This window comes from Salmo salar, chromosome 08, assembly GCF_965601325.2.
Source record: "Salmo salar chromosome 08, fSalSal1, whole genome shotgun sequence".
In the NCBI taxonomy this organism is placed as follows: Eukaryota; Metazoa; Chordata; class Actinopteri; order Salmoniformes; family Salmonidae; genus Salmo; species Salmo salar.
This window is the reverse complement of record NC_138298.1, coordinates 27,307,193-27,323,357: the sequence shown is the minus strand read 5'-3', so window position 1 is coordinate 27,323,357 and position 16,165 is coordinate 27,307,193. Positions and strand designations below refer to the sequence as shown.

At 43.3% G+C, this 16,165-nt stretch overlaps 2 protein-coding genes across 3 annotated transcripts in view; both read left to right on the top strand.

The window, feature by feature from the left end:
- Positions 1-2,305, top strand: part of LOC106610470 (rho GTPase-activating protein 7) — a 139,286-nt gene extending 136,981 nt beyond the window's left edge. The window contains exons 18-19 of one of the 2 annotated variants that reach the window (XR_006770806.2): positions 116-336; positions 388-2,305. Coding sequence is in view for 1 of the 2 variants with exons in the window: in XM_045722957.2 (XP_045578913.1) it covers positions 116-215 (100 nt within the window). In the remaining variant the exon portion in view is untranslated. Of the gene's footprint in view, positions 1-115 lie in introns of both variants that reach the window. The other variant, XM_045722957.2, reaches the window with a different exon arrangement.
- A 9,448-nt stretch (positions 2,306-11,753) lies between these two features.
- On the top strand, positions 11,754-15,779 carry LOC106610471 (uncharacterized). The gene is made up of 5 exons (XM_014209851.3): positions 11,754-11,884; positions 12,183-12,264; positions 12,452-12,745; positions 13,804-14,124; positions 14,475-15,779. Exons 2-5 carry the CDS (start codon positions 12,183-12,185, stop codon positions 14,849-14,851), a joined length of 1,074 nt encoding a protein of 357 aa, XP_014065326.3. The 5' UTR covers positions 11,754-11,884; the 3' UTR covers positions 14,852-15,779.
- Positions 15,780-16,165: the final 386 nt, after the last annotated feature.

The window sequence follows — 16,165 nt, the reverse complement described above, 5'->3', positions numbered from 1 at the left end:
ACATCTCCTCTCTAAATCAAAGTAACTCTGGTCTGATGCTAAAACATCTCTCTAAATCAAAGTAACTCTGTGAGCCTGGTCTGATACTAAAAAGGTGTCTCCTCTCTGTTTCCAGGGGTCGGTTCCCAGAGTGGTACAACAAACTGTATGGACACCTGTGTGCCAGTGAGGTGGTGCGGATACGCCAGTCCTTCACCACCCAGATGGATAAGTGAGGGGCAGGCAGCTCCACTTGACTTGGAGACCAAAGTCACAAGAAGGGGCGACACCCTGGACCCCGATAGACTCTCTTTCCACCCCCACCTCACCCCCTAATTCGCTACAGCCCTGATGGCGGTTGGGGTTGACTGGGGAAGACAACCCATTGACTCATTGACATGATTCAAGCTGTTGACAGACAGACCCTTGTGTCCTGGACAGAGAGACTTTGAACAGACTTTGTCGTCATCCGTAGACTGTCATCAACGACCAGGTGGTGTTACTGCCTCCGAGGGGTCATGCAAGGACTGGAACGGACATGGACCCTCAAAGTTCTTTCAGAGTTGTGTTGTGGTTCTTGTGCTAGGTGGTGCGTTGCGGGCGGCACAACCAAAGTAAATGTGTCTGAAATGGAAGTATAGTGTCACTCATCCAACAAGCATAATACCTTTACAGAGAGGATGTGACATCACCATCACAGGATGTGATGTCACGGATTAGTAAAAAGAGAATCTATAGGGGAGAGGGAGCTTCTGAGAAGAGAGAAGGTTAGTGTGTGCATGTGTGTGTGTGCGTGTGTGTGTGTGTGTGTGTGCGTGTGCGTGTGTGTGTGTGTGTGTGTGTGTGTGTGTGTGTGTGTGTGTGTGTGTGTGTGTGTGTGTGTGTGTGTGTGTGTGTGTGTGTGTGTGTGTGTGCGCGCGTGTGTATGTGTGTGTGTGATGAATTAATTAGACATATTTCATGCACTGGCTCCCAGCTGCAATATAGTCTGTATATACTATATCCTGCACCTGTTCATGTTGCTTTTTCCTGTTTCCTCTGTGTGTGTGTGTGTGTGTGTGTGTGTGTGTGTGTGTGTGTGTGTGTGTGTGTGTGTGTGTGTGTGTGTGTGTGTGCGTGCATACTCGTGCACAAGTGTTTTTATCCTGTTACAGCAGAGGCAATGTCCACGACATTGTTTTCAGGAAGATACTGTATTATTCGACGGATGGAGGATGGATGGATAATATGGGCTAACAGTTGTGTGAATGTATTGAAAATATGCAATTTCTGAGTTTGTATTGATAAGTGGGGTATGGTGAGTTGATATTTGGTGAAATGACATTAAGGAAAGCTAGCATAGAGTGGGTTTAAAGGATGGAGCAGAAGCAAAATGGTGGCTGGAACACCAATTGGTTGAGAGGGTTAAAGTCGCACCAAAAACTAGAATGGAGACTTAGATTCTGATGGACCAAGCTTAAAGAAAGCAGACAGTCACAGAGCATTTTGATTGATTCTGCTGCTTAAAAGAGCACAGAGAATACACAACAATCAACAGGGCTAGGATTCCAAAATGGCCGCCATTTGTAGGCTAAACATTGATGAAAGGAACACTTCCGGTTATTACTTTTGTAGTACGATGTACACAAGAGCAGTCCAGATAGTCTTATGCTTCACAAAAAAGAAAAAACCCGGGGGGAAAGAGAAACAGAAAAGAAGAGAAGAAATGAATAGAAAACAAAGAAAAGAGAAGGCCCTTTTATAAAGGTGTGGGATTTTACAGGTTTTACTGTAAATAGAGGAGGAGAAAGTGCAGAGAATGTTTGTCTGGTTTAAAGAAGGAAAAATGATCTATATGTGCAAGTTTCTTTTCTGTCTGTCTGTCTGTCTGTCTGTCTGTCTGTCTGTCTGTCTGTCTGTCTGTCTGTCTGTCTGTCTGTCTGTCTGTCTGTCTGTCTGTCTGTCTGTCTGTCTGTCACCTTAAATGAAGTATAAGACTAATAGTAACCAAGTACACCTTCATCCGGGCCGGATTTGGGCCCCGTGTTAAAACCTATACGTTCTCTGTTCAGTGTGTGACTAATTTGCTAAGCCATTGTGTTGTATTGTTAAACGTGTGTGTACATTATTTGTATGCCGTCAAATATGAGTAACGCATGACAATGACAGTTAATTTAAAAATATATTTATACCTCAGATATGTTTTTTTTGTACCATGTTTATTTTATTGTTAATGTTACGCTTAAGTTACAGAAATTCAAAATGTGTTTTATATTTTGTATTATTAATATTATTTCTGTACAGATTAATCACAGTCACGTGCACTATTAAATGTATTAAACAAAGAGGGTTGTCTTCGTGGGGTCATTGGCTGGTGTTTTGAAATGTTGAGAGTTCAGGTGGATGGGAGTTGTTGACTTGGTTTCTGATGTCATTTAAAATGATAATGCACTTTACAATGGTCTCATGTAGGCTGTCCCCCAAATTGGCTACAGTATAGTAGGACTGTAATAGTGGTGAAGTGCCCCTTTAAGGTTATTCGGGCCAAAGGAGGGCCGTAAGCAATACACCATTACCCAAACATTGATTTTGTGGTAACTCTGAAATACCTTATCATGTTTCTGATAGTTTGTTTGAGTCTAAATTCTTTCTCAGACAGAGAGCTTAGCCTAGGGTCATACTGTACCCTGCCCCTGGATTGCCTCTCTCTCCCTTCTTCTTTCTCTTGCTCTCTCTCTCCCTTCCTCTCACTCCCTCCCTCTCTCTCTCTCTTTCTGCTCTCTCTCCCTCCCTTCCTCTCTCTATTTCTCTCTCCCTTCCTCTCTCTCTCTCGCTCCCTTCCTCTCTCTCTCGCTCCCTCGCGCTCTCTCTCTATCTCCCTGCCTCTCTTGCTCTCTCTCTCTCCCTGCCTCTCTCGCTCCCTCTCTCTCTCACTCTCTCCTCACAAACAACATGTACGGTAGAGAGAGGGAGAGCAAGAGAGAGGGGAGCCCAGAGAAAGACAGTGAGAGAGGTCCGGAGAGAGGTCCGGAGAGAGGTGGACAGGCAGCAGGCGGTGGCTTGCTTGGTACATAGATGGTGATCTCACTCACAGTCCGTCTTACATAACTGGTTCATATGGCAGGGGTGGACAAAGGGTCTGTTGTGGCCACAGCTGGAAGGGGTGGACTGTCACAGGGTCTGAGGCTGGGCCTCGGACCCCCCTAGCGTTCCTCTCACATGCCGTCAAACCAGCAGGGGCCATCTGTGGGCTTGAGGCGAGTGGGGTTGGTGCTTTTTCCCACCACCACACACACACACACACACACACACACACACACACACACACACACACACACACACACACACACACACACACACAATGGGCTCTCACTGGGCAGCTCACACACACACACACACTTACTGTATGCGTTTTATGTACACATTCTCAGAGACACACGCACATCCTCAAATGCTGTATGAACATTTTGGTTTTACACACATTTGGTGCACACAGGCATTTGATACACGTGTGTTGGATCAATGCAGTGTAAAAAAAAAAGTGTATTAATTTATGATAAGGCAACAGGAGTGGAAGAAATGTTACATACACATACGGTGCATCCTTTATGGCACCCCTATGGGCCCTGGTCAAAAGTAACGCACTAAATAGGGAATAAGATGCCATTTGGGATTCTGCCACATACTATGCCTTCACAGGAGAACACACGTGTACTGTACACACAGAGGGATTAGCCACACATACAGTACAAGAACAGAAGTGACATGCACAAACTTGCGTGAACACCCACATACGCTGTACTCTAAATCTAGATAATGTGCAGATATTATACAGCACACGGCAGCACATTCATTCCTTCTCAACAACAACCCTCAGTCACGTGGACAACAAGAGCTTTCCACATTCTCTTCTGAAGGGTTTCTGTGAAACCAGAGATAAAATAGAGCTTCCAACTCACACACACACGTATTACCCCGTGTGTGTGTGTGTGTGTGTGTGTGTGTGTGTGTGTGTGTGTGTGTGTGTGTGTGTGTGTGTGTGTGTGGGTGTGTGTGTGTGTGTGTGTGTGTGTGTGTGTGTACATACATGGGTGCATACGTGCATGCATTGGAATCTACAGTATGTGAGTGTGTGTTTGTGTGTGTGTTTGTGCATCTACAGTGAGGGGGAAAAGTATTTGATCCACTGCTGATTTTGTATGTTTGCCCACTAACAAAGAAATGATCAGTCTATAATTTTAATGGTAGGTTTATTTTAACAGTGAGAGACAGAATAACAACAAAAAAATCCAGAAAAACGCATGTCAAAAATGTTATAAAATGATTTGCATTTTAATGAGGGAAATAAGTATTTAACCCCTCTGCAAAACATGACTTAGTACTTGGTGGCAAAACCCTTGTTGGCAATCACAGAGGTCAGACGTTTCTTGTAGTTGGCCACCAGGTTTGCACACATCTCAGGAGGGATTTTGTCCCACTCCTCTTCGCAGATCTTCTCCAAGTCATTAAGGTTTCGAGGCTGACGTTTGGCAAATTGAACCTTCAGCTCCCTCCACAGATTTTCTATAGGATTAAGGTCTGGAGACTGGTTAGGCCACTCCAGGACCTTAATGTGCTTCTTCTTGAGCCACTCCTTTGTTGCCTTGGCCGTGTGTTTTGGGTCATTGTCATGCTGGAATACCCATCCACGACCCATTTTCAATGCCCTGGCTGAGGGAAGGAGGTTCTCACCCAAGATTTGACCGTACATGGCCCCGTCCATCGTCCCTTTGATGCGGTGAAGTTGTCCTGTCCCCTTAGCAGAAAAACACCCCTAAAGCATAATGTTTCTACCTCCATGTTTGACGGTGGGGATGGTGTTCTTGGGGTCATAGGCAGCATTCCTCCTCCTCCAAACACGGCGAGTTGAGTTGATGCCAAAGAGCTCCATTTTGGTCTCATCTGACCACAACACTTTCACCCAGTTGTCCTCTAAATCATTCAGATGTTCATTGGCAAACTTCAGACGGGCATGTACATGTGCTTTCTTGAGCAGGGGGACCTTGCGGGCGCTGCAGGATTTCAGTCCTTCATGGCGTAGTGTGCTACCAACTGTTTTCTTGGTGACTATGGTCCCAGCTGCCTTGAGATCATTGACAAGATCCTCCCGTGTCGTTCTGGGCTGATTCCTCACCGTTCTCATGATCATTGCAACTCCACGAGGTGAGATCTTGCATGGAGCCCCAGGCCGAGGGAGATTGACAGTTCTTTTGTGTTTCTTCCATTTGCGAATAATCGCACCAACTGTTGTCACCTTCTCACCAAGCTGCTTGGCGATGGTCTTGTAGCCCATTCCAGCCTTGTGTAGGTCTACAATCTTGTCCCTGACATCCTTGGAGAGCTCTTTGGTCTTGGCCATGGTGGAGAGTTTGGAATCTGATTGATTGATTGCTTCTGTGGACAGGAGCCTTTTATACAGGTAACAAACTGAGATTAGGAGCACTCCCTTTAAGAGTGTGCTCGTAATCTCAGCTCGTTACCTGTATAAAAGACACATGGGAGCCAGAAATCTTTCTGATTGAGAGGGAGTCAAATACTTATTTCCCTCATTAAAATGCAAATCAATTTATAACATTTTTGACATGCGTTTTTCTGGATTTTGTTGTTGTTATTCTGTCTCTCACTGTTCAAATAAACCTACCATTAAAATTATAGACTGATCATTTCTTTGTCAGTGGGCAAACGTACAAAATCAGCAGGGGATCAAATACTTTTTTCCCTCACTGTATCTAGGTGTGCATGTATGCGTCTATGTGTATGTATGTGTATCTATGCATCCAAGTATGTGTGTGTCTGTTCTTAGAAACCAAACATCTCTGAGCCCGCCCCGGTAAGAGCTGACCTAGAGTCAGCACCAGGGACATGTTCCAGACAAATCCTCTGAGAATGGTGTGGAGGAGGGTTCCCAAATTGATAAACGTGTGGAGAGAGGTAGAAAGAGGAGAGGATGACAGAGTAAAAGTGTGTGGGAGAGACATCGTAATACAACAACACTGGAATTCCTCTAGTTGTAACGTTACCTCATGCCGTGTTGTGAAACCTGAGGTGCAGGGTTGGGGCCCTTCCCATTATAATTCCAGTCAATTCTGAAAGTAAGCTGAAATTCCAATTCTCTTTAATGCTTGTCAGTGAGAAAAATGTGGAATTGGAATTTGGTTTATTTTCAGAATTGACTGGAATTGAAATGGAATTGACCCCAACCCTGCTGAGGTGTGTTCAGTGAGATAAAATGTTCAGAAATGATTGCATATTCTTCATGGCACACAGTCATATTTTTTCTACACAATTATATTTATATCTGATTGTTCTGTACTGTTGAACCATCCTGAACAGGTTCCTCCTCTCCAGGGGCGCGTTCAGCCAGACAAAACGTTTGGTACGTTCAGATAGAAAAATGTAATGCAGAACAAACATACCTCTCCGACATGTCGCCCAAGGAAACACTTTGGCTCTATTAATGGAATTTCTATCTGCAACGTTTGACAACGTTTGGCAACTGAATGTGGCCCAGTCTTTGCAGTTACAGGTGTCTCTCCTGATTGGCCAACAGCAACCAAATCACTAGACGGCCATGCTACAAAGAACAAATACGAGCTACATCGTCAGAGTTGATAAGTTAGTACATTAGTTATCAGAATCGCCAATATAATCATTGGCCATTAAGGAGAATTAAGTAAAACCACAAGTCCAAATCCCTATCTCCATCCATGGCTAATTTAGGAAAGGGACCATTTTAGCTAGCTAGTAAGCCACCGGAGGACAACAACACAACGAGATGCAACAATTCAAATTGTTTCTGTCATTGACGTATTTTGATGCGATGTGATAGGAGTGAAGCCAAATCCAAACTTTACACTTATTTTTGGTGCACCAGGACCATTCACAGCTGAGCTCACTCAGTTTAGCTCAATGCTGATTGGCTATTATTTTATTTTAAAAATTATCAAGGGAGGCCAAATGCTTACTGGCTTCCCTTGCATTCAAGGCTACAGGCGGCAACAATGTCATACTCTTTATGACCAGACAGCATACAGAGACAGAGGGGCGCTGTTTCGCTCTCGCTCGGACGCTTTCTCCAGTGAGATACATTCAGCCTCTGGCGAATTGAAGGAAAATTATGGAAACAGAGAAACGAAAGATACATTATTTTATATGTTTTTTTCTTGGTCAATTTATTTGGGGAAGCCTGGCTTCCTTTGGCAACCATGAATACACGCCACTGCCTTGAGCCAGGGTTTAACATGTTCACTGAAGCTTTAACCTTGAGCCAGGGTTTAACATGTTCACTGAAGCTTCAACCTGGACACAGGGTTTAACATGTTCATTGAAGCTTTGACCTTGACCCAGGGTTTAACATGTTCACTGAAGCTTTAACCTTGACCCAGGGTTTAACATGTTCACTGAAGCTTTAACCTTGACCCAGGGTTTAACATGATCACTGAAGTTTTAACCTTGACCCAGGGTTTAAAATGTTCACTGAAGCTTAAAACTTGACCTAGGGTTTAACATGTTCACTGAAGCTTTAACCTGGACCCAGGGTTTAGCATGTTCACTTAGGCTTTAACCTGGACCCAGGGACTAACATGTTCACTGAAGCTTTAACCTTGACCCAGGGTTTAACATGTTCACTGAAGATTTAAACTTGACCTAGGGTTTAACATGTTCACTGAAGCTTTAACCTGGACCCAGGGTTTAGCATGTTCACTTAGGCTTTAACCTTGACCCAGGGTTTAACATGTTCACTGAAGCTTCAACCTGGACACAGGGTTTAACATGTTCATTGAAGCTTTGACCTTGACCCAGGGTTTAACATGTTCACTGAAGCTTTAACCTTGACCCAGGGTTTAACATGTTCACTGAAGCTTTAACCTTGACCCATGGTTTAACATGATCACTGAAGCTTTAACCTTGACCCAGGGTTTAACATGATCACTGAAGCTTTAACCTTGACCCAGGGTTTAAAATGTTCACTGAAGCTTAAACCTTGACCTAGGGTTTAACATGTTCACTGAAGCTTTAACCTGGACCCAGGGTTTAGCATGTTCACTTAGGCTTTAACCTGGACCCAGGGTCTAACATGTTCACTGAAGCTTTAACCTTGACCCAGGGTTTAACATGTTCACTGAAGCTTTAAACTTGACCTAGGGTTTAACATGTTCACTGAAGCTTTAACCTGGACCCAGGGTTTAGCATGTTCACTTAGGCTTTAACCTTGACCCAGGGTTTAACATGATCACTGGGTGGTTTCCATAGATGGTTAGGAATCACACATACAGTATGTTCCTGCCACATGGTTGAGAGGATCTGGGAGTCATGGGGTGTGTCTGAAATGGTACCCTATTCCTTATATAGTGCACTACTTTTGACCAGGGCCCATAGGGAACAGTGTGCCATTTGGGACGTAACCATAGTAGCTCTGTCTGTGTAGATGGCCTGATTACAAATGCATGACAAGCGCAGGAGAAATGTGTGTTGTTGTGACAACAGGAATTATCAGTGATGATGACATGGTATGTGTCAACATAAAGAAAAAAATGTCTTACATGAAAGTTGTCTTAAAGTTGACATAATAATATTTTAATATATTCTATGGCTCTGACGCATGTACACAGATACACACACACACAAGCACACCACACACACACACACACACACACACACACACACACACACACACACACACACACACACACACACACACACACACACACACACACACACACACACACACACACACACACACACACACACGAACACACACACCCCCCCAGTGACTTCACGTCCCAAATGTGGCCCACCTGGCCCTGATCCCTCTCCCCCAGCCAGTTCTCTGCTGGGCGGCCACACAGACTGGTGGTTTTAAAGTCAGTCTGTCTGGACATGACATCTGAATAGCTTCTCTGTGGGAAAAGACTTGAGTCATAGAGAGATGTAAATTCAACCTTAGTAAAACATTAGTTCAACATTGACTCATTCTCTTTGAACCACCGTTTGACTATTTCAGGCCCTTAAGCATAGTCAGACCATCGTACAGTATCATCAACAGGGAAAGACACGTCCCAGATTCAAAGACAACCACATAGCCCAGAGGTTATTCAAAGCTCAAACACGGTTGTCGAGGTACACAGTCAGCACAAGTAGTCATAGCCTTTCACCGAGACTGTAATTGGTTGAATGAGGTGAGTGATTGCCTGGCAGTAACAAAAGTTCCCCAACAGGTCCTCTGCGGATAAGAGTTACCACCACTGGGGTCGGATTGGTTTCAAACTGAGCAAGGGTTTAAGGAGTGAGGCTACACTACCATCTAGTGGTCGTTGTAAGCAACTACAAGACCCTGACACCAGTATGATCCAACAAAATGTGCTGAACAAGTTCAAGTCAGAACATGATATGTGTGATTCAAAAGGTTATCATACCTGCAAAATATAAATAATTGCGTTATCAATATGATCAATAATGGTCATATTGATGACTAAACTGATTTGGAGGACTCATGTGTACAAATTGTTATTTTACAAGGAAATTATCAAATCAAATAAAAATCCTATATCGTATCATCTCTATCCCTTATTACCGCAGCAAACGCATCCGACAATTTATTCATTTTTTATAAATGTTTTATCTATTTATTTATTTGTACGCATCCAAAGATTATGCAAATAGTAATTGGGTAGGCGACAACCAAGAAGGGTGCAATTGCGGCCCGCATTTCTGGGCGGTCCTGCGCTCGGTGCTCCCGAGTGGCGCAGCTGCCTAAAGCACTGCATTTCAGTGCAAGAGGCGTCACTGCAGTCCTTGGTTTGAATCCAGGCTGCATCACATCCAACTGTGGTTGGGAGTCCCATAGGGCGGCGCACAATTGACCCAGCAACTGACTTGCCTAGTTAAATAAAATGTGGGCATTCCTGCATCTGCAGGAACCCCTCTTTATAATTCTACTGTACATTTTTAAGCTAGGACATGAAGGAGGCGGGGGGCGCTCCAGTACAGTAGGTGATGCACAATAACGTTTGATGCCAACCACCGACAAACCCCACAGAAGAAGGGGCGGGGGCGACAACGGTTGCTAGCTAGCCGTACACCGGTAGACAGTGTCCTTCGCCCCCAGCAATGTTTTCACGCAGTTCTGTTAACGGTGAGGGCAGGTGTTGGGCAAGCGGGAACAAAGGACACTGTTTACCGGTGTCAAAACCCCACCCCCCAGGAATGCCCCAAATTGCAGGCGGCAATCAGGAGTTTTTAGGTTCCTGGGGGTCTGGTTTGACACACTCGAATTACATGGGCAGAGGAAAGAAAATATTGAATGTGATGCGTTGCCTGTCCGGAATAGTGTGAGGGGCAGATAGAATGTAATTGAAAATTATATATATAGCTCCGTAAAGGTCATCACTGGATTATGGAAGTGTAGCATGTGGATCAGCATCTCAGACATCTTTTTTTAAAAGCTAGATGTAATCCAGGCCCAAGCCCTAAGAATATGTTGTGGAGCACTCAGGACCTCCCCGGTGGCAGCGATGCAGGAAGAGTTGGGAGAGATGCTGTTATAGTTAAGAAGATAACAGCTAACCATGGGTAAATCCATATTGGGTAAATCTAAAAGAACATAAGGTCACACATCCTACAAAAAAAAGTGCTCCTTGAGTGCTGGGAGCATGAGCGAAGTCTGAATACAAGCTTTGGGTGGATAGGTAATGGCATAGCTAGAGCGATTGGGTTATTTGGAAGGAGTTTAGCCCCTCTGTGGTTTTCCTGCTATCCCACCTTGGTTGTTCCCTTGGCTAGTGATAGATCTAGGGTTGCTTGAGAGGCTAAGAGATGTTGAGGAAGGAGTAGATTCAGTTGTGTAAGTGAACATTTAAGAACACAGTACTATGCTTTCTTTAATATATTCACAGATGGATCTTAGGACCCTAAAACAGGCAGGACAGGAGCAGCTTTTAGTGTTCCTGAGTTTAAGGTGGCATTGACGAAAAGAGCAACGGGTCATTTATCTGTTTACACAATGGAGATGGCCATACTCTGGGCTGCAGAGTGGGCGGAGGAGGTGAGGATGACAGGGTAGTCATCTAGTCTGACTCCTGTGCAGCACTGATGAGCTTAAATTCATTTGTGTCTCAGAGCAGATAGGATGTATTGTATGAGGTTTTGCAGTGCTTGTATAGGGTGAAACAGATGGTGGTAGTTGTGATGTTCCTCTGGGTACCAGCTCACGTGGGAGTAGAGGGGAATGAGGAGGTGGATGTTATCACCAAGCAGCCTCTTAAACATCCTAATGTTGAAATGGAATTGTCAATCAGTAAAGCAGAAGCCAAGGGTTTATGAGAACAGTGGTTAAAAACGTAAAAACAAATGGCAAGAGTTGTAGAACGGGAAGGGAAAGGGATGACACCTGTATAATATCTAGGAAATGTGAAGGGCAGGGAGGTCCTCAGGCAGAGAGAGAGAAGGGAGGAAAGTGTAATCACAAGGCTGAGACTGGGAAACACAACGCTCAACAGGACATTGAAAATGGTAGGAAAACATCCGACTGGGTGGTTTCATCATTGTCAGGAGGAGATGGAGACAGTGAGACATGTTCCATTTCAGTGCCAGCAATATGGGAGGGAAAGGGAGAGATTATTGTTAGATTTAAGGTGTAATGGGGTTGAAGAGCAAATATTAAGTGAACTGCTGGGGAAATATTCAGGGGGTGTAGTATTTAATGATGTATTTCGCTTCCTTAGGGAGATGAGAATTATGGGTAGGATTCAGACCTTCCTGTCTCGGGTTAACACTCCAGTCCAGTTGGTGGCGGTAACGCACCTTAAAAAAATCCAATGAAGAAGAGAAATAACTACTTTCGTTTTCTTCACGACAACCAAGCTCTAGGAGAAAAATATATAGTTTGGTAATTAAGTCTATTCTATTGGAAATCTGTTTGTTTGGGTGGCATAGGATACTTGTTTCTTAAATAGTTTGTAACGTGTATGTGATGAATGAATGTTGTTTTAATGGAAGGCAATTGCCTTTGAAAAAGAAAGTGGTTTTTTTTAGGGCTGTTTTAGTGCACACCGTAGCAAACCAAAGCAAAAAGTTTTGCAAAAAAAATGAGAGTTTCTAAGTAGGCTACTATTTTAGTGACGGCTAAATAGTTTTAGACATAACACAACAATAATCCACATCTTAACATGCTTTCAATTCCACAGATGTTGAATCCTGGGGCAGTAAAGCACAGCATGGGTTGGAAACTCCTCTACTGTGTTTTTACATTGATGGTTGGCCTTCTTGGTACGTTTTTCCTAAATTAATCATTTTAGATACACTATGTTATTTTTGTGTGAACTGGCCTCTTGATCAACATCATTGTTGTTCACTGTATTAGCCTAATGTCCAATGTGTTGAGGATTTAGTTAGGCTACAAATATGTAAACCTAAAAATCCTTGTATTTCTTTTGCTTTCTGACCGTTTCTACAGAATGCCCCTCGATCGGTAATGGTATCATTCTTAAAATTGTGAATTTGAAGCACTCTGTCACTCTCCCTTGCAATGCAACCTGTGACATTGGCATCGTTTGGAGGATTGTGGATGGCCAGGTCGTTGCCAAGATTGATCAAGGAAAATTAATTGAAGGAAAGCGCTTTGAGAAGAGGGTTAAAATCAACAAAGACCTCTCTCTCACGATCAGCTCTGCTGTGTACAATGACAGGGGCTCATATGAGTGTGTCTGTAATAATCGGAATGTTGCAGATGTAAAGCTAGATGTTCTGGGTAAGCTGAACAGACATGACAAAACTTTACATATTGAATGTTGACTGGGAACAAGAACTATGACTACTTTACTCAGGGATAGATTTGAAGAGTTTACTTCCAAAACACTATATCCACCATTTTTTTCACAAGGAATTATTGGTTATGGGTACCTTCAATATTACTGTTCTCAGATTTTGTTTTGTTCATATGTTTTTATTTGCAAAATACTATATATATATTTTTTTTTTTAGCTGGAATGGAATGTTTGTATCCTGTATATTTGACAGTGATATGTGATTGTCTCACCGACACCTAGGTATCTTAAAGGGATACTTCATGATTTGGGCAATGAGGGCCTTTATCTATTTCCACGGAGTCAGATGAACTTGTGGATTCCATTTTTATGTCTCTGTGTCCAGTGTGAAGGAAGTTAGATGTAGTTTCGTGAGCCAATGCTAACTAGCGTTAGCACAATGACTGGAAGTCTATGGGTATCTGCTAGCAGTTTTTTGTTACATTTGACTGTAAAACATAGTAGTACTACTTATTTCTCTGAGAGGCGGCTATATAGCGTTTTGAAAAAACAACAACATGGTTATTTGTCTCTGAAATGAAACCATCCAGTGATAGATTTTAAACAAATACATTGAACAAACCCATACCATGATAGTGAAAAAACATACCAATCTCTTTCATAATTTCTAATTACAACCAACCTGACCTTAACCCCCCAGCACCTTCTCTCTAACCTTAACCCCCTAGCACCTTCTCTCTGACCTTAAGCCCCAGCACCTTCTCTCTGACCTTAACCCCTCAGCACCTTCTTTCTGACCTTAACCCCCCAGCACCTTCTCTCTGACCTTAACCCCCCAGCACGTTCTCTCTCACCTTAACCCCCCAGCACCTTCCCCCTTCCCTTTAACCCCCCAGCACCTTCTCTCTAGCCTTAACCCCCCAGCACCTTCCCCCTTCACTTTAATTGTCATACATTCCATGTAGACCTATATCTAATTCAATTGCTTTCATAATGGCACACCATTCAAGGCCCACCCCTCTTCTCCCTCCTCATCTAACAGTCCCGACAGAAGAATCAGCTCATGTCGGAGATAATGTCACACTTCACTGCTATGGCTCCACCAATAAGCAGGTGACCAATGGTGAGATGCATGTCCAGTGGGAGAAAGATGAACAGACCGTGCTGAAGATTGACCCAACCAATACTACCTATGGCCCTGGATTCATTGACAGGACATCAGTGACCAGGGATGGTTACATAGAGGGTGACCTGTCCCTCACCTTCACCGGTGTACGCTTGTCTGACCAGGGGACCTACCTGTGCTTCTTCAACCGTGATAGTGACCAAGGATATCCACATGGAGTCACTCTCACTGTTAAAGGTGGGATGTCTATTGAATGCATTGCTCACTTAAGTATTGTATTTAATATTCACTTTTTAACGTATAGACATTGTTCTTTGTCTTATTATCATAGTAGTAGATGTAGTGTTAGTGTAATATTTCAAGAGAATAGTATTTAGTCATGGCAGTCTTGCTGTTTTGTATTGTTGTCTGCGCTAGTTGAGATTATAAACTGGGTGGTTCGAGCCCTGAATGCTGATTGGCTGACAGCCGTGGTATATCAGCCTAAGACCACACCCCCTCAGGCCTTATTGCTTCAGTATAATATTGTCATATCCCTTATCTTTGCTGCACTAACACTACTATTTTCTGTGTCTTTCTTGCTCTAGAAAAGCAATTGGAGCCTGCAATGATTGATAGTGAAAGGTGTAGGGTAGCAGTGATAGGAATAATTATTCTACTTCTGTCAATCATTTGTGTGCTCGGGATAAACAAGAGAAACAGGAGACAGCCAACAGAGGACAACACAATGATTAACATAGCATCACCACCACATCTCTCCATCGAGGATCTTCCTGTTCCAGTTCAGGATAGCCAACCGTTGCCAGAAGTCCAAAGAATCCAGAGTTGTTGTGATGATTATCTTGATGAGACCATGTGCCCTGAGGAGATGGATGAATGCACAGAGGAAGAGGAGGAGCTCCATCTCCCTGTAACTGAAAGTGGGACACTGCTAGAGCAGAAGAAGAGTAACACAGGGAGTTGAGTTATGTATGAAGGTAGTCTGTTTTGGTTGCCAACTTCTTTGTTGTTGTGAAATGTTGGATGAAATGTTCTATGTTCACTGAAGTGGATGTGGATGTCTTCCTATCATAGTTTACTGTATGAATCGGTAGCCAATGACTGTAGCTTGATTGGCTTGGATCAAATGATACAGGGTTTATTTTATCTAGGACCCAGTCTTTGCTGATGTCCTGCCCAGTCTTCCAGCCTCACTGGTGGCTTAAATTGTTTTCCCTGTGGACCCATTTTTAATGCGAGCGATTTTACACCAGCGTAAGCATTTTATCGGGGGGGGGGGGGGGGGTATAAAGGAGGATCCTTTAAGTGGGTGGATGTGAAAGGGAAGCTGGTAGGGTATAAAGGAGGAATAATTCATCTCTCTGGTGGTGGTGCTACTGATATTGTAAATGGAAGGTTTACTGGTCAAGATCAATGTCACATCTAATCTGGCCTTGCTTGATATCTCAGGGGATATCACAGTATGTGTAATATACAATATTCCAACAAGAGGGCAGATGTACACCATCATTTTTATGTAAAGTGTCACGGCTCCTCCTCTGCAGTGCAGGGGCGGTTCCTCCTGCAGGCAGAGGAGGGTCTTTAGTGATTGGAGCTGGTGTTGATTGGAGCCACCTGGGCTCAGGGTATTTAACAAACTGCTCCACTAACCTCTTGCTTGTCTTCTCGCTTCGCTTGCTCTCTCTCTCCCTGCTCCTCCAGGTATGATCCTGTTTTGTTTGTTCCTTTGTTGGTTTATTTAGTTTCCACTCAGTCATGTTCACACACACATATTCACGCATCCATGCACCTTACATACACCTTACATTATGACATTTCCACACCTCATTCCTTTTTCTTTGTTTAGAGTTAATAGTTTTGTTTTATAATAAAGAACTTTTTGAATTGGCCTATACCGGTTGTTGATGTCCTCTCATTTTTTCCACAGGCTATGAGCCGGCCTGTGACAAAAGTGTGATTATTTTTGAGTCAGTGATACACTTGGGATGTCCCTACCCTAAATCCTAACCTGAAACAACAAGCAATACCTTAATCCTTACATGAACTATTTTACATTTCAACTTCTGTGGGGTAGGCACGTCCCAGGGATCCTCGATAACAGATGAATGCATTATTATAAAGTTTTACATGATGCGTAATAAATATATGCATTTACTAAATGATTATAAAGAATGTTTCCTATATTTACGTTTATTTTATCAAATGTAAGAAATACTATTGTTCACAAAGTGTAAACCTGTGTCGAAACTGTTTTGAGCAGCTGGCACAAGCACCTGTA

Excerpts from the sequence above, each read along its gene's own strand:
- LOC106610471 (XM_014209851.3), top strand. The coding sequence starts at position 12,183 with ATGTTGAATCCTGGGGCAGTAAAGCACAGCATGGGTTGGAAACTCCTC. Across the intron at positions 12,265-12,451 it reads ATTGATGGTTGGCCTTCTTG|AATGCCCCTCGATCGGTAAT; the intron begins GTACGTTTTTCC and ends CCGTTTCTACAG. Across the intron at positions 14,125-14,474 it reads AGTCACTCTCACTGTTAAAG|AAAAGCAATTGGAGCCTGCA; the intron begins GTGGGATGTCTA and ends TTCTTGCTCTAG.